At 42.8% G+C, this 20,336-nt stretch overlaps 1 protein-coding gene across 1 annotated transcript in view; it reads right to left on the bottom strand.

Moving 5' to 3' along the window:
- The window catches only part of PIK3R3 (phosphoinositide-3-kinase regulatory subunit 3), a 126,185-nt gene that overhangs the window by 16,515 nt on the left and 89,334 nt on the right, over positions 1 to 20,336 (bottom strand). The window contains 5 exon segments of the mRNA XM_047789212.1: positions 5,672 to 5,848; positions 8,797 to 8,939; positions 18,331 to 18,456; positions 19,811 to 19,879; positions 19,881 to 19,992. Coding sequence (XP_047645168.1) covers positions 5,672 to 5,848; positions 8,797 to 8,939; positions 18,331 to 18,456; positions 19,811 to 19,879; positions 19,881 to 19,992 — 627 coding nt within the window.

Here is a 20,336-nt window from a genome sequence, read left to right as displayed (position 1 = left end):
CAGGGATCGAACCCACAACTTCATGGTTCCTAGTTGGATTCGCTAACCACTGCGCCACGACGGGAACTCCTGAAAACTTACTTCTTATAATGTATAGTTGTAAGAGATAAATTAAGAATAAAAAGAAAAATAAACAAATGGGACCTACTCAAACTTCAAAGTTTCTGCACAGCAAAGGAAACCCTAAACACAAAAAGACAACCCACACAGAATGGGAGAAAATCTTTGCAAGTGAAACGACTGACAAGGGACTAATCTCTAAAATTTATAAACAACTTCTGCAGCTCCATACCAAAAAAACAAACAACCCCATCAAAAAATAGGCAGAAGATCTAAACAGACAACTCTCCAAAGAAGAGATACAGATGGCTGAGAAACACATGAAAAGATGTTCAGCGTCACTCATTATTAGAGAAATGCAAATCAAAACCACTATGAGGCACCACCTTACACCAGCCAGAATGCCCATCATCAAAAAGTCTACAAACAATAAGTGCTGGAGAGGGTGTGGAGAAAAAGGAACCCAGTACACTGTTGGTGGGAATGTAAATTGGTGCAACCACTGTGGAAAACAGTATGGAGATTCCTCAGAAAACTAAAAATAGAATTACCATTTGATCCAGCAATCCCACTCCTGGGCATCTATCCAGAGAAAACCACGACTCGCAAGGATGCATGCACTCCACTGTTCATTGCAGCACTATGAACAATAGCCAAGACATGGAAACAACCTAAATGTCCATCGACAGAGGAGTGGATCCAGAAGATGTGGTACATATACACAATGGAATATTAGCCATCAAAAAGAATTTTAGCATTTTTAGCAACATGGATGGACCTAGAAACTATCATGCTAAGTCAAGTCAGCCACACAATGAGACACCAACATCAAATGCTTTCACTGACATGTGGAATCTGAAAAAAGGACAGACGGAACTTCTTTGCAGAACAGATGCTGACTCACAGACATTGAAAAACTTATGGTCTCCGGAGGAGACAGTTTGGGGGGTGGGGGGATGTGCTTGGGCTGTGGGATGGAAATCCTGTGAAATCAGATTGTTATGATCATTATACAACTACAGATGTGATAAATTCATTTGAGTAACAAAAAAATGAAAAAAAAAAGAGAGATAAATTAAGGAATGATCACTATTTTAAAAACCTCAACAGAAGATGATGGGAGATGACGGAAGATGAGAAAAAGAATGTAATATACGTATGACTGGGTCCCTTTGCCGAATAGCAGAAATTTGCACAATACAGTAAATCAACTATACTCTACAAAATTTTCTTAGGAGTTCCCGTCATGGCGCAGTGGTTAACGAATCCAACTAGGAACCATGAGGTTGCGGGTTCGATCCCTGCCCTTGCTCAGTGGGTTAACGATCCGGCGTTGCCGTGAGCTGTGGTGTAGGTTGCAGACGCAGCTCGGATCTCGAGTTGCTGTGGCTCTGGCGTAGGCTGGCAGCTATAGTTCCGATTCCACCCCTAGCCTGGGAACTTCCATATGCCGCGGGAGCGGCCCAAGAAATGGCAAAAAGACACATACACACAAAAAAATTTTTCTTAAAAGCCCAGACCAGGAGTTCCCACTGTGACACAACAGGATCAGTGACATCTTGGGAGCGCTGGGACACAGGTTCTATCCCCGGCCTGGCACAGTCGGTTAAGGATCCAGTGTTGCTGCAGCTGCAGCTTAGGCTGCAACTGAACCTCAGATTTGATCCCTAGCCTGGGAACTTCATATGCGACAGGGTGAACCAAAAAGAAAAAAAAAAAAACAACCAACCCAGAGAGTTACTGTTGCGGTTCACGGGGTTAAGAACCCAACTAGTATCCACTAGTATGCAGGTTTGATCCCTGGCCTCAATCAGTGGGTTAAGGATCCAGTGTTGTCATGAGCTGTGGTGTAGGTCACAGATGTGGCTCGGATCCTGTGTTGCTATGCCTGTGGCAGTGGCGTAGGCCAGCAGCTACAGTTCCAATTCAACCTCTAGCCTGGGAACCTCCACATGCCACAAGTGCCGCCCTAAAAAGCAAAAAATACCCAAAAACAAAAAACCCCAGACCATCACTGATGAAAATGTAAAACCGGGCAGCCATTCTGGAAAAGTCTGGCAGTTCCCCAGTTAAGCAGAGTTACACTACTGACCCAGAAGTACCACTCACTGACCTATACTCAGAAGAACTGAACACATGTCCACATAAAAACTCGTACACAAATGTTAAAACAGCATCATTCATTACATCCAAAAGGTGGAAACAACCCAAATGCCCAGCAACTGATGGATAGTTAAACGAAATGCTTAACATCCATGCAATGGAACATTACTCAGCCATTAACAAGGAATGAAGTACTGATAACGTGCTATACATAGATGACCCTTGAAAACATTATGCTGACTGAGAAAAGCCTCTCCTAAAACACTACATATCATATGATTCCATGTATGTGAAATGTTCAAAACTCACAGAAGATAGATTAATGGTTGCTTAGGGCCGAAGGGAACAGAGTTACAGGGGCATGACAGGTAAAGGGCACAGGGTTTCTTTCTGTGGTAATGGAAGTGTTCCAAAATGTGATGCTTGTACATATCTGTGAAGGTACTGAAGATATTTAATTCAACTTTAAATGGGTGAAATGTATGGGATGCAAACCATATCTCAATGAAGTTGTTTTAAAAAACAGAACACGGGGAGTTCCCATCGTGGTGCAGGGGAAACAAATCCGACTAGGAACCATGAAGTTGAGGTTGCAGGTTCGATCCCTGGCCTTAGTGCGTTAAGGATCCGGCATTGCCATGAGCTGTGGTATAGGTCGCAGATGCGGTTCAGATTTGGTGGTGCTGTGGCATAGGCCAACGGCTACAGCTCCAATTAGACCCCTAGCCTGGGAACCTCCATATGCCATGGGTGCGGCCCTAAAAAGACACACACAAAAAATAGAACACACCACTCTCTAAACAACTCCCTTATAGTTACAAATTCCCCTAGATCATATTCCTCAAAACTTATCATTAATGCATCTATATTGTTACGGCAAGTTACTCTTGATTCTGAACTTAAGAATTTAGGTTTATGAATATCAAGAAAAGTAAATGGTAATTATGGAAACCTCCATATGCCATGGGTGCAGCCCTAAATAAAAAAAAAAGAAAGAAATCTTTTATTCTATATTTAAGAAATGAAATTTTGGGAGTTCCCATCATGATGCAGTGGAAACGAGTCTGACTAGGAACCATGAGGTTGCAGGTTTGATCCCTGGCCTCCCTCAGTGGGTTAAGGATCTGCGTTGCCGTGAACCGGGGTGTAGGCCACAGACACGGCTTGAATCCCAAGTTGCTGTGGCTGTGGCATAGGCCGGCAGCTACAGCTCCAATTTGACCCCTAGCCTGGGACCTCCGTATGCCAAGGGTGTGGCCCTAAAAAGAGACCAAAAAAAACAAACAGAATATTCTAGAAATAGTACATTGGGATCTTAGCAGGAAATCTCAAAAAATCTTTGAGAGCTATACAGCAGCAAGTCAGGGGAGCGTCACATGCAAAGGGGACTTAAAGAACTAATGACAATCTCTGGGTGCTGCAGAATTCCAACACATTCCAACTTCAAAACAGGACCAAAGAGACGACCTGCTCAGAATCACGCAGCAACAAAACAAGTGTTATAACCGGTCCCCTTCAAGACTGACTACACATTTCAGCACGAGAGCAGATCGAAAGCATCAATTCTAGTGCTGTCTTTGTTAGAGACATCAAGGCACAGACTATGGGACACTGGACTATCTTCTCTGAAGCAACCCTTCCGAAAAAGGCAGTGGTTTTCTGTGTCTCCCTAAGCATCCCAGCAGGAAACCCAGCCATGGCTGGCCACGCATGCCACCTAAACTATCTTTTATATACAGCTTACACAACTTGTTAAAGGAACTTGCAAGGTATAGCTTGCCATACTTAGTGATGCTTCTTGGAACAGTGTGCTCTTTAATATCTCATCCCTTTCTGGTGCTTCCACTCGTTCCTGTGGGTCCGCGGCATAGCCTTTTGGGCCTTTCTTCAGCTTCATTATCGACCAGAACCATGGGAGCATCCAGGGCAGACATATCCTGCTTTTACACAGGGGCACCTCCTTGCCTTTCATCCAAAGCTCTTTTTGTACAGTATATGCAACTTGCTTGACTTTTTTTTTTTTTTTTTTTTTGGCCACAAGAGCAAACTGAAAGGTCCCTAGAGGGGAACATTACTAAAACTACTCAGCACAGCGTGGTTAAAATTGTTTGCTCCCAAAACAATCCCCTTAAATTTTCCGCTACTGAAACTCAAGAGCCACTGTCCCAACCTCTAAGTTTGTATTTTATCCCGTCTTCCTTTCTCACACAAAGAAACCCTGAAGTCCATGGAAAACCCAGTCAGAGGCCTTTACTCTCCATCTCCTCCTGCCAAGAGTCTGAACTGAGTGGATTACGTGCATCAAAGTCACCCATAAACATATTTCGTAATAGTCTATACTTTTACCCAGAATTAAACATACTACACTGTCCTTTCTTATGGATTTTCTCCTTCTATGAAGCAGCCATCTGGCCTTCTAAAAATGTAATCCACACATCTTGTTCTGACAATACATCTTTCAACCTTTATTTAGATAGTATCTGTATATACAGCTAAAAATCACCTTTCCATCACTCCTCAAGTGTGCCATCTTTCATCCCTGCTATCAACACACCTCTATTACTTAAATATAGAATTTAATTTTTTTAATTTTTTCTTTTATTGTCTTTTTAGGGCTGCACCCGCGGCATATGGAGGTTCCCAGGCTAGGGGTTGAACTGGAACTGTAGCCACTAGCCTACACCACAGCCACAGCGATGCCAGATCAGAGCTGAGTCTGCAACCTACACCATAGCTCACAGCAATGCCAGATCCTCAACCCATTGAGCAAGGCCAGGGATTGAACCTGTGTCCTCACGGACACTAGTCAGATCCATTTCTGCCGAGCCACAATGAGAACTCCTAGGATATTAAAACATAAAAGTATAAATACCCTTTATTTGTCCTTTTAGGGCTGCACCTGCAGCATATGGAGGTTCCCAGGCTAGGGATCCAATTGGGAGTTGTAGACGCCAGCCTACGCCACAGCCACAGAAATCCGGGATTCGAGCCGCGTCTGCAACCTACACCACAGCTCACGGCAACACCGGATCCTTAACCTACTGAGCAAGGCCAGGGACCGAACCTGCATCTTCATGGATGCTAGTCAGGTTCATTAACCACTGAGCCACAACGAGAACTCCCTAAAAACCCTTTAAATGGACTGTTTTGTATACTTATTTGTATATTATTATTATACAAATAATTATTGTGACCATGAGGGGTAACTTGTGTCTCTGTGGTTTTTCTCTGTGGTTTTTGTATTTTAGGCAGACATTAATTGATCTGTACTTTCTAAGCTCTATCACTTTGCCCATCTGTGTGGATTCAGTCTTACCGTCTCATTGGCCCCACACCCTGCTTGAGGCAGACGCCGGTACCCCCACTACTAACGGGACTGCTTCTCTGAAGTCTTACAATCTCACTGGCAGGCTTTCAGTTACAAATCTCTTCCTCTGCCTCTAGCGTCTCCAGTGCCAGCCGTAACCGGGTGGCGGTAGCTCCTGCCACCCGGGCCCACAGTACTCACACAAGGTGCTGATCTCGGATCTTGCGCAGCTGGATCAGGTCAGGTTTGATACTATTCATTTTTTTATCTATTTCCCGGTTGTCCAAAGCTTGTTTCTTCAAATCTTGCTCTAGACGCATTTTGCTATCATGAATCTCCCCCAGACGTGATTTCAATTTGTCATAATTCATCATAATTCTGTGAAAATATTTGACATGTTAAGGCTAAAATAGGAACCAAGCTTCAGAAGTACTCGATAGTGTGAGCTCAGCCCCAATACCCGATGCGTGAAGGACATCCGTTGTCTCTGCCCGGCACAGATCCCTCCCTCCTCTGGGAACGGCAGCCTGATGTCCCCCTCGGGGAAGGGTTCCCGCCCCCACCTCCGATTCACAGGGGAATGTCCAAACAACCCAGCCTGGCCAGTAAGAATATTCCGTTCCATCCCATCCCTACTTCAAGCCACAGTGACTTGTTCAGGAATGGGAATAATCCCCAAACTGACTCAATGAGAGTCAAATTCAGGGTTCTTGCTAAAATAATTTAAGTAGAGATTCTCTCTTTCCACTGGGATTGTTAAATTATGAACATGTGATTCTAAGGCTCCCCCAGCAGTTAACACTGCTACCTCATGGGGAAAGCCTGCCTAAGGATGAAGCCGACACAGAACAACTGAGCCAAAAGACAGAGGGTGAGGAGAATCCTGACGATCGTGTTGGGCCCTGGGTTACTGCGAGGATTAAATGTGGTAATATATGTAAAAAGGACTCGACAGAGCCTGGGACACCCCAGTAAGCACTTACTCAGTAGAGGACGGCCTAAGCTTCTTCAGCACACAAAGGTTTGCTGTACTCTGAACCCTGAGGCAACAACTGTTTGTATTACTCATCTGTCCCTCAATCATGCATAGCTTTATATTACTATTAAAACTTCATCAGGCTTTTCTTTTTTTAATGGGCACACCTGCAGCCATTATGGAAGTTCCCGGGACAGGGACTAAATCTGAGCCACAGCTTCGACCTATGCCACAGCTGTGGCAACACCAGATCCTTGAACCCACTGTGCCAGGCTGGAGATCAAACCCGTGCCTCCACAATGACCCCAGCTGCTGCAGTCACATTCGTAGCCCCCTGTGCCACAGAAGGAACTCCTCATCATGCTACTTCAATTCCCGCTGCAACGAAACGACAAGTTCTTTCCTATTTTGTATTAATAATAATTGTCATTTATTGATACCATGTCAAGATACACACATACACACACACACACCTTTCTGTACCAAGAGTCTGTGTGTGTATCACTTAGTTCTCACAGAATTTCAACAAGGCATTACCCACAGCTTTATGGAAGAAGAAACAAGCCCAGAGAGTTAAGTCAGTCCCTCAGGGTCACACAGCTAGTAATGTTAAGTATGGAGTCCAAGTCCATGTTGTAACCATTAGGTTACAGTGCCTCACAACACTTGATTCTGTTCCTACATACACAGGAGTTCAGTTACACTTTGGTGCTAATATAAGAAATAACTTTGCTTTTCTCTTGCATATGATTCATTTTATTTATTTATTTATTTATTTATGGTCTTTTTGTCTTTTTAGGGCCTCACCAGCAACATATGGAGGTTCCCAGGCTAGGGGTTGAACTGAAGCTGTAGCCGCCGGCCTACACCAGAGCCACTGCAGTGCGGGATCTGAGCCACATCTGCGACCTACACCACAGCTCACGGCAACGCCAGATCCTTAACCCACTGAGCGAGGCCAGGGATCGAACCCGAGTCCTCAGGGTGCTAGGCAGGTTCGTTAACCTCTGAGCCATGACAGGAACTCCCATGTTTATTTGTTATCCACTTTTCATTCCTCTAACCACTACTATTTGCCTTAGTCTTCTGATACTCCACGAAATTTGCTTTGAGAAAAGTTCCCAATACCCTTTTAGGTGCCAGACCCAGTACGTCCCATGCTTCTCACTCTGTGTAACCTCATCCTTAGTCTCTGCCATGACCTACACACTTCTGCCTCCCAAATCCTTTCTGTACCCTGAGCTCCAATTCCAAATAACCAGCTATCTGCCTCTGAGATAACTCCACCTGAGTTCTCACAGGGCCTCAAAACCCATTGGTTTCAAACCTGAACTCCCCTCAGGTATCCCATTTGGAATAACATCATCCCTCAGTCACTCATATCAGAAACCTAGGAATAATCTCGGTTTTCTCCTACACCTGCCGTATCGGGGTGGGCATCAAGTCCTCAGCATTTCTATTAACTCCCCCTCCCTTCCTGCCATTACTCTGGTTCAGGGCTGCATCATCTTTTAACCTGATGACCACAAAGACGCAGCGATGCAGTGAATCACCTGCAACATGCAGGCTGGTCTCCCTGCCCATTGGTCTTGTTCTGCCTTCACTTTATTCTCAGACTGCGGCTAGTTGTTTTCAGTTCAACGAATATTCCATGAGCACCACTATATACTCAGGCACCACAATACATGTGCTGGAGCTCTCAGGGAAAATAAGCCACCATCCTTACCGTCAACAAGCTCCCAGTTCGGTGAGTGTGACCTTCAGCAAATGTTACGGTAAGGATCAGGATCAGATACTACTGGGGTGGGGACAAAAATCTCCTAAACCAGTCTAGGGCATCAGGGAAGATTTTCCAGGAAGCCATATCTAAGCGGAGTCCTAAAGGATGAGCAGGGGTCAACAATTTAGGATGATGGAAAAAGAATGAAAAAGAGGAGTTCCCGTTGTGGCGCAGTGGTTAACAAATCCGACTAGGAACCATGAGGTTGCGGGTTCGGTCCCTGCCCTTGCTCAGTGGGTTAAAAGATCCGGCGTTGCCGTGAGCTGTGGTGTAGGTTGCAGACGCGGCTCGGATCCTGCGTTGCTGTGGCTTTAGCATAGGCAGGGGGCTACAGCTCCGATTGGACCCCTAGCCTGGGAACCTCCATATGCCTTGGGAGCGGCCCAAAGAAAGCAAAAAAAAAAGAATGAAAAAGAGAGAAGGTTCGGCTTGTTGCCATGAGTGTAACAGCAAGCAATTCCATATGGCCCAACTGTCAAGCTCGAGGGGGTGAAATCAGACATGGCAGAGGTTACTAGAGAAAAAAAGTCTTGGCTCACTGATGCACTTGGAGGTATTGGGCAGACTTACCGTTCAATTTCCTTTTCATTCCCCTCTCTCCGAAATCGCTCAATATATTCTTTGCTATGTTGTTCTTGTGTGTGACACTGTTCTTCAAATATCTTAATTGTCTCATTAAAAGCTTCAATTGCAGTCCTCTTCATCTGTATTTCCTATAGGAGAAAAAAACATACACTTCATTACCTATATTTTTTGTAAACTTAAGTATTAAATCTTATAATTCAAGTGATGATTCCATGTAAAATCAAATTAAGAGGCCCAAACAAGACCCCATACTAAACTCTTCCCCTTATTACCTATATGCAAAATACATAATTCAAGAATAGCTATTATCTGAAATGTAGCTGAGAACCACAGAAAGGCCTCTGAGTTGCTAGAGAGATTTAAGACAAGAATAAAGTTCTGCCTTTGTAACTACTGCAGTGCTGACCTCTAAAAGGTGCTGAAGGAGTGAAGAGACAGAGGGGAGGAGTCTATGCACCAAACATGCCAAGCCTTGTTCCCAAAAGAACTCTATGGAGTCTCTTTATTCTTACCGTCAATTCTAAAGCACATTGTTTTCCAAACAAGTTTGTTAGTAGATTAACACAATTAGAAGCAGAAAATTAAAAGGAAAAGAATAGCTGCTTTCAAATAAGATGAAAAACTAAGAACCCAACAAAACAGAAGCCCAGGAGGCTAAGCCTTTCACACCAGGCTAAGTGGTCCTCCAGTAGTTCCAACAAGCTCTGAGGGTACCGGCAGACTTTAGCATCTGAATCATGATCTTCCTAAAATCTTCAAAGAGTGTTAAAGTTTTTTTCAATTTACTTTAGAAAGTCAAGAGAGGCATAGATCTAGAAAGATTGCTATACTGAATGCTCAAAATTTTCAAAGTTTTGATGCTTATGGGATAATTCCTCAACTATTCAGCACTGATTAATTTCAAATTATTAAGAATCCACTATACAAAAAGTACCATCTGGTGTTAAGGAGATTAATAAAACATGGGGCCTGCCCTCCAGGATTCAGAATATACAGCTGAAATAGATTTCTGAATTTGAATAACGTTTTGTTTCATGTCATGATAGAGGCAATTAAGTGGGGGGAACAGTTACTTACTGCTTATAAAGATTTCACAGAGGAGGCAACATTTGAGCTAAGCCTTAAAGCACTGGGGAAGGAGAAGAAAATTTAGCATGGCACATAGATGGCATAGCATGGTATCTACATGAAATAATAGTGGATGTTCAGTAATCATCAATAGCTCTGTAGAGCTGGAACATAAGGGGATAGCAGATGAGGGACACTAGAATCTTATGATGCCCCATAAGGCTGAGGTCATATCACACATATTTCAAATAGAAATGCCAACTTACCGGGATGCCCATATCTAAATATCTAGCTATAAACTGCACAACTCTCAAATTATGGTGGAGGGTCTTAGCTCCCTTCTAAGGTTACAAATTACCTATTAAGGTTTTGGCCCTGCACTTGTAAAGAAAATACCAATCATTTGACTTAACTAACACCGGCATATGTACTGGTGGGTAGGGCAGGAAAAGGAAAAGTGTCTGGTGTCATTGCCAAAGCAGCAACTTGCCCATGAAACAAGGTCACTATACCTACCACTGCAACCATAAACCGACCTGTACTTGTGATCTTTCTCTCCTTCCTCTTCCTTTTATCTACATGTGCTTGGGGTCTCGCCTCTCTTTCCTTTCTCAGGTACTTCGTTCCATCACATCGGCTAGCCTCGCCTACGTCGTTCACTCGTCCAGTCTCACGGCTCCTTCTCATCAGTAACAAACAAGTTCTAGTAACACCACTTTGGAAAAAAAAATCCTTAACCCTAAATTCTTTTCCAGTCACAGTTAAGCGTCTTAAAAAGAGTTGTTCGTCTGCCTTTTCCCTCTTCATCACTCATTCCTACTTCACCTCACTCTATTCTGGCTCTGTATCGCCACTCCACAGAGACGCCCTTTCCAAAGTCAAGTCATCTCACTGCCGAATTCCTATCTCTCATCCCAAACCATCACTTAGTCCCATCACTTTCCTCCTAATTATATCTAAGTAATTCAGATACCAAATACCCCCACATGCAGGCTATTCTCACACTGTGCCAACACTGACTTGGGATATACCATCTCTTCCCATTCTCTGGAAAGAATTCAATTGCATCAGAGCAATCTACATTTTATCTAAGATTTCGCAGGGAAAAAAAAAAAAAAAAGAGGAGGTCTGAACCACTGAGAAACACTGTAACACTTATAGACAGAGGAGATACATTCTTCCATCTCCCTGAGGGTTAGTCCTCTCTGAGACTCAGTTCATACCATGAGTCTGACTTCAGGCTCTTGACAAGGATGGAGTGCTTTCATTCATTATCTTGTGTAAGTTCATTCAACAAATAATTGAACGCTAACTACACGCCAGGCATTATTTTAAGCACTTGAGATAAATAAGTGAACAAGCTTAAATAAAGATTTCTGCCTTTCTGGAACTTATAGTTAGGGCATTATACAGACAATAAATAATAGACATAAGTAAATAAATTACATACTTTGTTAGAATGTGGATAAACCTTTACATACCTTCTTCTGGTGAAGAGAAAAGTAGGATGGGAAAGGAGAGGTGGTACACAAGTTGGAATTTTAAATAAAGTTGTCAAGTGGGCCTTGCTGAGATGACATTTGAGCAAAGCCTTGAAGGAGGTGAGGGGATTAACCAGGTGGCTATCTGAGGGAAAAGTGTTTCAGGCAAGGAAAGGGCCAGTGTAAATACTTGAAGGCAGGAAGCATGTCTAAGACATTTGAGGAACAGTAAGAAAAAAAGGGAGAGGGCTCAAACCAATAAAATTACTCATGAAAAAGAGGTTACAACTGACACCACAGAAATACAAAGGACCATAAAAGACTACAACAAGTAACTATATGCTAATAAAATGAACAACCTAGAAAACATGGATAAATTTTAGAAAGGTACAATCTTCCAAGACTGAACCAGGAATAGAAAATATGAACAGACCAGTCACAAATACTAAAATTGAATCTGTGATTTAAAAACTTCCAACTAACAAAAGTCCAAGACCAGGTGGCCTTACAGGCAAATTCTACTAAACACTTAAGAGAGGAGTTACCATCTATCCTTCTGAAACTATTCCAAAAAATTGCAGAGGAAGGAACATTTCCTAACTCATTCCGTGAGGCCATCCTAACCCTGATGCCAAAACCAGACAAAGATACCAGACACCACCAAAAAAAAAAAAAAAGATTACAGCCAATATCAGTGATGAACATAGACATAAAAATCCTCGACAAAATACTAGAAAACCAAATCCAACAAGGATTAAAAAGTTCATAAACCATGATCAAGTGGGAATTATTCCAGGGATGCAAAGATTCTTCAATATCCCTAAGTCAATCAGTGTGATACACCACATTAACAAATTGAAGGAGTTCCCGTCGTGGCGCAGTGGTTAACGAATCTGACTAGGAACCATGAGGTTTCGGGTTTGATCCCTGGCCTTGCTCAGTGGATTAAGGATCTGGCACTGCCATGAGCTGTGGTGTAGGTTGCAGACACGGCTCGGATCCCGCGTTGCTGTGGCTCTGGCATAGGCCAGTGGCTACAGCTCCGATCGGACCCCTAGCCTGGGAACCTCCACATGTGGGAGTGGCCCAAGAAATCACACACAAAAAAAAAAGACAAAAAAAATTGAAAAATAAAAACCAAAGGATCATCTCACTTGAGGCAGAAAAAGCTTATGACAAAGTTCAACATCCATTTATGATTTAAAAAAAAAAAAAAAAAAACCTCTCTAGAAAGGGGATATAGCAGGAAGCTACCTCAACATAATAAAGGCCATATAGGGAGTTCCCATCGTGGCTCACTGGTTAACAAACCCAACTAGTTTCCATGAGGACATAGGTTCGATCCCTGGCCTCGCTCGGTGGGTTAAGGATTCATCGTTGCTGTCAGCAGTGGTGTAGGTCGCAGACTCAGCTTGGATCCTGTGTTGCTGTGGCTGTGGTGTAAGCCAGCAGCTTCAGCTCCAATTTGACCCCTAGCCTGGGAACCTCCATATGCCACAGGTGCAGCCCTAAAAAGACTAAAATAATATAAAATAAAAGCCACATAGGACAACTGGCAGTTAACATCACACTCAACAGTGAAAGCTGAAAGCATGTCCTCTAAGATCAGGAACAAGACAAGGATGTCCACTCTCACTACTTTTAGTCAACACCGTTTTGCAAGTCCCAGCCACAGTAATCCGAGAAGAAAAAGAAATAAAAAGGATCCAAGCTGTAAAAGAAGTAAAACTGTCACTATTTGCAGATGGCATGATACTATACAGAGAAGATCCTAAAAATGCTACCAGAAAACTACTAGAGCTCAACAATGAATTTGGTGACATTACAGGATACAAAACACACAGGAATCTGTTGCATTTCTATGCACTAACAACAAAAGATCAGAAAGAGAAATTAAGGAAACAATCCTATTTACCTTCACATCAAAAAGAATAAAACACCTAGGAATAAACCTACCTGAGGAGGCAAAAAACCTGTACTCCAAAAACTGTAATATGCTGATGAAAGATATCAAAGATGGGAGTTCCCACTGTGGCATAGCAAGTTAAGGATCCAGCATTGCCCCAGCTACCTCAGTGGTGGCACAGGTTTGATCCTCAGCGTGGCACAGTGGGTGAAGGATCCAGCATTGCCGCAGCTGTGGTGCAGATCACAGCTGTGGCTCGGATTCAATCCCTGGCCTGAGAACTTCCATATGCCAAAAAAAAAGAAAAAAACAAAGAAACAAAGAAATCAAAAATGATACAAACAGACAGAAGACCTATCATGTTCTTGGATTGAAAGAATCAATATTGTCAAAATAACTATACTACCCATGGTAATCTATAGAATCAGTGCAATCCCTATCAAATTACCAATGGCATTTTTCACAGAACTAGAATAATTTTTTTCCTTTGCTTTTTAGGGCCACACCTGTGGCATATGGATGGAAGTTTCCTGGCAAGGGGTCAAAAGAGCTGCAGCTGCTGGCCTAAGCCACAGCCACAGCAACACAGGATCCGAGCCACGTCTTCGACCTACACCACAGCTCACAGCAATGCCAGATCCTTAACCAACTGAGCGAGGTCAGGGATTGAACCCACATCCTCATGGACGCTAGTTGGGTTTATATCTGTTGAGCCACAATGGGAACTCCCTAGAACAAATAATTTAATGGAGAAAAGAGAGTTTCTTCAATAAATGGTGCTAGAAAAACTAGATAGCTACATGTAAAAGAATGAAATTGGAATATTCTTGGAGTTCCCGTCATGGCTCAGAGTAACGTGAGGACACAGGTTTGATCCCTGCTGCCCTCAGTGGGTTAAGGATCTGGCGTTGCTGTGAGCTGTGGTGTATGTAGGCCACAGGTGCAGCTCGGATCTGGCAGTGCTGTGGCTATGGCATAGACCAGCAGCTATAGTTCCTAGGCTGGGAACCTTCATATGCCACAGTGCAGCCCTAAAAAAAAGACCAAAAAAATAGAATATTCTCTAACAACATACACAAAAATAAACTCAAAATGGATTAAAGACCTAAATATAAGACCAGATACTAAAAAACTCTTAGAGGAAAACACAGCAGAACATTCTTTGACATAAATTACAGTATTATTGTTTTGGATCTGTCTCCTAAAGTAAAGGAAACAAGAACAAAAATTAAAAGATGGGACCTAAACTTAGAAGCTTTTGAACAGCAAAGAAAACCATAAAGAAAACAAGAAGACAACCCACAGAATGGGAGACAACATTTGCAAACGATGCAACTGGCAAGGGATTAATCTCCAAAATATACAAACAGCTCATGCTGCTCAATATCAAATAAACAAACTATCCAATCAAAAAAACTGGCAGATCTAAACAGACATTGCTTCAAATAAGACATGCAGATGACCAAAAGGCACATGAAAAGATGTTCTACATCACTAATTACTAGAGAAATGCAAATCAAAATTACAATGAGGCATCATCTCACACCAGTCATAACGTCTATCACCAAAAAGTCCACAAACAAGAAGTTCCCTTGTGGCCCAGTGGAATAAGGATCCAGGTTGTTGCAGCTGTGGCACAGATAACAAATGTGGCACAGGGAGTTTCCGTCGTGGCTCAGAGGAAATGAATCTGACTAGTATCCATGAGGACGCAGGTTTGATCCCCAGCCTCGCTCAGTGGGTTAAGGATCCAGCATTGCCGTGGGCTGTGGTGTAGTTCACAGACTCGGCTCGGATCCTGCGTTGCTGTGGCTGTGGTGTAGGCTGGCAGCTATAGCTCCCATTCTACCCCTAACCTGGGAACTTCCATATGCTGCAAGTGGGGCCATAAAGACCAAAAAAAAAAAAAATTGTGGTGCAGGTTTGATCCCTACACTGGGAACTTCCATATGCCCCAGGTACCAAAAAAAAGTCTACAATAAATGCTAGAGAGGGTGTGGAGAAAAGAGAACTATCCTACACTGCTGGTGGGAATGTCGCTTGGTACAGTCAGTGTGGAGAACAGTATGGAGGTTCCTTTAAAAACTAAAAACAGGGGAGTTCCCGTCATGGAGCAGTGGTTAACGAATCCGACCAGGAACCATGAGGTTGCGGGTTCAGTCCCTGCCCTTGCTCAGTGGGTTGCCAATCCGGCGTTGCCGTGAGCTGTGGTGTAGGTCGCAGACGCAGCTCGGATCCCGCGTTGCTGTGGTTCTGGTGTAGGCCAGTGGCTACAGCTCCGATTGGACCCCTAGCCTGGGAACCTCCATGTGCCGCGGGAGCAGCCCAAGAAACAGCAAAAAGACAAAAAAAAAAAAACAACTAAAAACAGAACTACCATAGGACCCAGCAATCCCACTTCTGAGCATATATACAGAAAACCATAGTTTGAAAAGCTACATGCACCCCAGTGTTCACTGCAGCACTATTTACAACAGCCAAGACATAGAAGCAACCTAAACGTCCAGTGACAGATGAATGGATAAAGAAGATACCATACAGGAGTTCCCCTTGTGGCTGAGAGGTAACAAATCTGACTAGTATCTCTGAGGATGCGGATTTAACCCCTGGCCTCGCTCAGTGGGTTAAGGACCTGGTGTCACTGTGACTGTGGCGTAGGCCAGAAGCTGTAGCTCTGATTGAACCCCTAGCCTGGGAACTTCTAGACACTGCAGGTACAGCCCTAAAAAGAACAAAAAAAAGAAAAATGCGTAAGTAAATATAAAAGCCAGTATTACTGTACTTTGGTTTGTTAACACTCCTTTTTTTCTATATGATTCAAAAGACTGGAGTTCCCGTCGTGGCGCAGTGGTTAACGAATCCGACTAGGAACCATGAGGTTGCGGGTTCGGTCCCTGCCCTTGCTCAGTGGGTTAGGGATCCGGCGTTGCCGTGAGCTGTGGTGTAGGTTGCAGACGCGGCTCGGATCCCGAGTTGCTGGGGCTCTGGCGTAGGCTGGTGGCTGCAGCTCCGATTAGACCCCTAGCCTGGGAACCTCCATGTGCCGAGGGAGCGGCCCAAGAAATAGCAAAAAAAAGACAAAAAAAAAGACAAATGCACAAAACAACAAATCTATGTTGATGGGCATACAATGTAACAAAATGTAGTAAGTGGCAATGACAATATAAATGGAAAAATAAAAATGTACAGGAGTAGAGTAATTTTTTTTGGTCATGCCCGCAACATGCAAAAGTTCCTAGGCCAGGGCTTAAATCCACACCACAGAAGTGGCCCGGGCCTGTACAGTGTCAATACCAGATCCTTAACCTGCTGGGCCACGAGAGAACTCCAGAAGCAGAGTATTTATAACCTACTGAAAATTTATTCAATAATAATTTGGTATTATTCAAACTAGGTTATTTGATGTTAATTGATATTAAAATATATTAATGATAATCTCCAAGGCATTCACTAAGAAAAATTTTTAAACATACAGAAAAGGAAAGAAGTGAGGAATCCAAAGGTATACTACAGGAGTTCCTGTCGTGGCACAGTGGTTAAGGAACCCAACTAGGAACCATGAGGATGCGGGTATCCCCGGCTTCACTCAGTGGGTTAAGGATATGGCATTGCCATGAGCTGTGGTGTAGGTCGCAGACATGGCTCAGATCCCGAGTTGCTGTGGCTGTAGCATAGGCTGGCGGCTATAGCTCCCATTAGACCCCTAGCCTGGGAACCTCCATATGCCGCAGGTGAGGCCCTAGAAAAGACCAAAAAAAAAAAAAACACAGGTATACTACAGGAGCTCCTTCATGGCTCAGCAAGTTAAAAATCCGGCATGGTCGCTGCTGTGGCTTGGGTCGCTGCTGTGGCGCAAGTTTGATCCCTGGTTTAGGAACTTCTGCATGCCTCCAGTGCAGCCAAAATAAAATTTTAAAAAGAAGTCAGGGAGTTCCTGTCGTGGAAGAGCAGAAACTAGGAATCATGAGGTTGCGGTTTCAATCCCTGGCCTCGCTCAGAGCGTTAGGATCTGGCATTGCCCTGAGCTGTGGTGTAAGTCACAGACGCGGCTTAGATCTGATGTTGCTGTGGCTGTGGTGTAGGCTGGCAGCTGTAGCTCCAACTGGACCCCTAGCCTGGGAACCTCCATATGCTGCAAGTGCAGCCCTAAAAAGCAAAAAAAAAAAAGCTAGAAAAAGAGGAGCAAATAAAATTGAAAGAAAGCAAAAGAAAAGAAATATTAAAGAGCAATCTGTGCAACAACACAAACACTAGGGAAAAAAACCCATTAATATTACAAACTAGAAATGACTCAGGCAAGCTATTGTTGCCCTGAGGGTTCACTTTGAATTTGGTAAAATGGATTAATGCTAATATAATTTATTAATCAACACAGACTAACGTATCTATGTACATGAGAAATCTTGTTTAATATATTTTTTAGGCCACTATTGACCCAAATATTGCAACAAACTCTATTTCCTAAAGATGCAAAACTTAGTTAAAAGTTTCCAGCACTTTTTATATATTATGTAACAATTCAGGGCAAATTAAACCAATTCAAGTGTAACAAAAAAAAAAACACCATATGATATCACTTGCATGTGGAATCTAAAAAAACATGACACAAATCTATTTATAAAAGAGAAACAGACTCAGAGACAGAATTTGTGGATACTAAAGGGAAGGGGGCAGGGAGGGATAAATTAGGAGGTTGGGATTAGCAGATACACACTACTACACATACAATAGATGAACAACAAGGCCTACTGTATAATGAAGGGAATCAATTACATTCAATATCCTGCAACAAACCATAATAGAAAAGAATATGAAAAAAGAATATGTATGTATATATGTATATATATAACTGAAATCACTTTGCCGTACACCAGAAACTAACACAACACTGTAAATCAACTATACTGCAATAAAAATAAAATTCTGAATAGAAAACATTTAAAGATATTAAGATAGCTAAAGATTGTCAGGTGAATTATAGACAATTTTAAAATTACAGAAAATCTGATGTAACTATAATACTTACTGCATACTTAATGACCTAAACAATAAAAATATACTAACCTGGGATGTTCTGGTATATTCTTCATATAGCCTGTCATACTCTTTACTCTTTTCCTGATACTGAGAGTGGTACTCTTGCAGTTTTTTACCTACTGCATCAATGTTATCTTCTTTTACCAACTGATCCTATATAAGTAAACAAAAGAAATAAAGAATGTTGACAATGGCACAGAGGCTTCAAGAATCTGGCCGTGGCTGCAGCTGCAGCATAGGTCATAACTGTAGCTCAGGTCTGATCCCAGCCCCAGTAACTCCACGTGGGACAGGGTGGCCAAAACAAACAAAAAAATTTTGAAACATGGATTTTTCCACATCTTTTTTTTTTTTGTCTTTTTGCTATTTCTTGGGCCGCTCCTTCGGCATATGGAGGTTCCCAGGCCAGGGGTCCCCTTGGAGCTGCAGCCACTGACCTACGCCAGAGCCACAACAACGCGAGATCCGAGCCGCGTCTGCAACCTACACCACAGCTCACGGCAACGCCGGATCCCTAACCCACTGAGCAAAGGCAGGGACCGAACCTGCAACCTCATGGTTCCTAGTCGGATTCGTTAACCACTGCTCCACGACGGGAACTCCTTTTTTTTTTTTTTTTTTTTTTTTAATAGCCACACCTGTAGCACATGGAAATTCCCTGGTTAGGGGTCAGATTGGAGCTGCAGCTGCCGGCCTATGCCACAACCATAGCAACCCAGGATCCGAGTCACATCTGCAACCTACACTGTATCTCATAGCTTACCGTAACGCCAGATCCTTTAACCCACTGAGCAAGGCCAGGGATCAAACCCACATCCTCATGGATACTAGGCAGGCTCATTACTACTAAGCCACAATGAGAACTTCCCCTATTTATTTTTAAATTGTATTTCTGCTTTAAGTTTAAGCCACTGTCTTAATATCAAGCATCCAAAAGCGTTAATCCTTTCATTAACCTTTAAATTACATCAAAATTGTTAATACTTTAAAAATTTTTAGTATAAATAGGAAATATAAACAGAATTATTTTTATATAAAGTTAATAAACACATTCAACAAGCTATTAAGGGATAGGAGCCACAAAATAAGTTCCAAAAATATGTTAAATCTTTTTTTTTTTTTTTTTTTGCTTTTTAGGGCCATACCCTCAGCATAAGAAAGTTCCCAGGCTAGGGGTAAAATCGGAGCTACAGCTACCAGCCTATACCACAGCCACAGCAATGCAGAATGTGAGCCATGTCTGTGACCTACACCACAGCTCACAGCAACACCCAGATTCTTAACCCATTGAGCGAGTCCAGGGATCCAACCCACACCGTCGTGGTTCCTAGTTGGATTTGTTTCCACTGCGCCACAACAGGAACTCCAAAAAATATCTTAAATCTTAAGGAGGAAATTTAAAACACCTGGATTTCTCTTTTTTTAACTGATAAGATTGGTGAAGCAGAATCCAATGGCGTTCAACAACGACTTGCCCGTTAGTTGTCAAGAACTTGTGTCATCCTACCTGCTGGTATCTGGACACTGGGTACATCAGCTTCACATCAAGTTTGGGGTTGTACTGAGCGAGAGACTCAGTGATGATAGTGGTTAATGAGTTCCACCACAGAGTTAAACGTCAGAGGATCAGAAAAGCCGTATTTACCATCTCGATGATAGATCTTTATTAGCTTATTATTGCCTCCCTTCCTGTGAACAACAAAACAACAGCTGTAGATTCTTCTCCCAAAAAATTCTATTAAAGTATTACTTTTACATGGAGATATGAAAGTGTGGTGTCACATTATAAACAAACATCAGTATTTAATGAGACCAGAATGGGTAAAGAGGCATATATTACGGGTATAAAAGTATACATAATATATTATTTTTACAACTACTTCTTTTGTCTATAAAGCATTTTGACTACTAAATCAAAGGTAATACACTTGGAGTTCCCGTCGTGGCTCAGTGGTGACGAACCCGACTAGGATCCATGTGGATACCGGTTCGATCCCTGGCCCTGCCCAGTGGGTTAAGGATCTGGCGTTGCT

Source organism: Phacochoerus africanus, chromosome 8 (genome assembly GCF_016906955.1).
Source record: "Phacochoerus africanus isolate WHEZ1 chromosome 8, ROS_Pafr_v1, whole genome shotgun sequence".
Taxonomy (NCBI): domain Eukaryota; kingdom Metazoa; phylum Chordata; class Mammalia; order Artiodactyla; family Suidae; genus Phacochoerus; species Phacochoerus africanus.
This window is presented reverse-complemented; position numbering and strand designations above follow the sequence as displayed.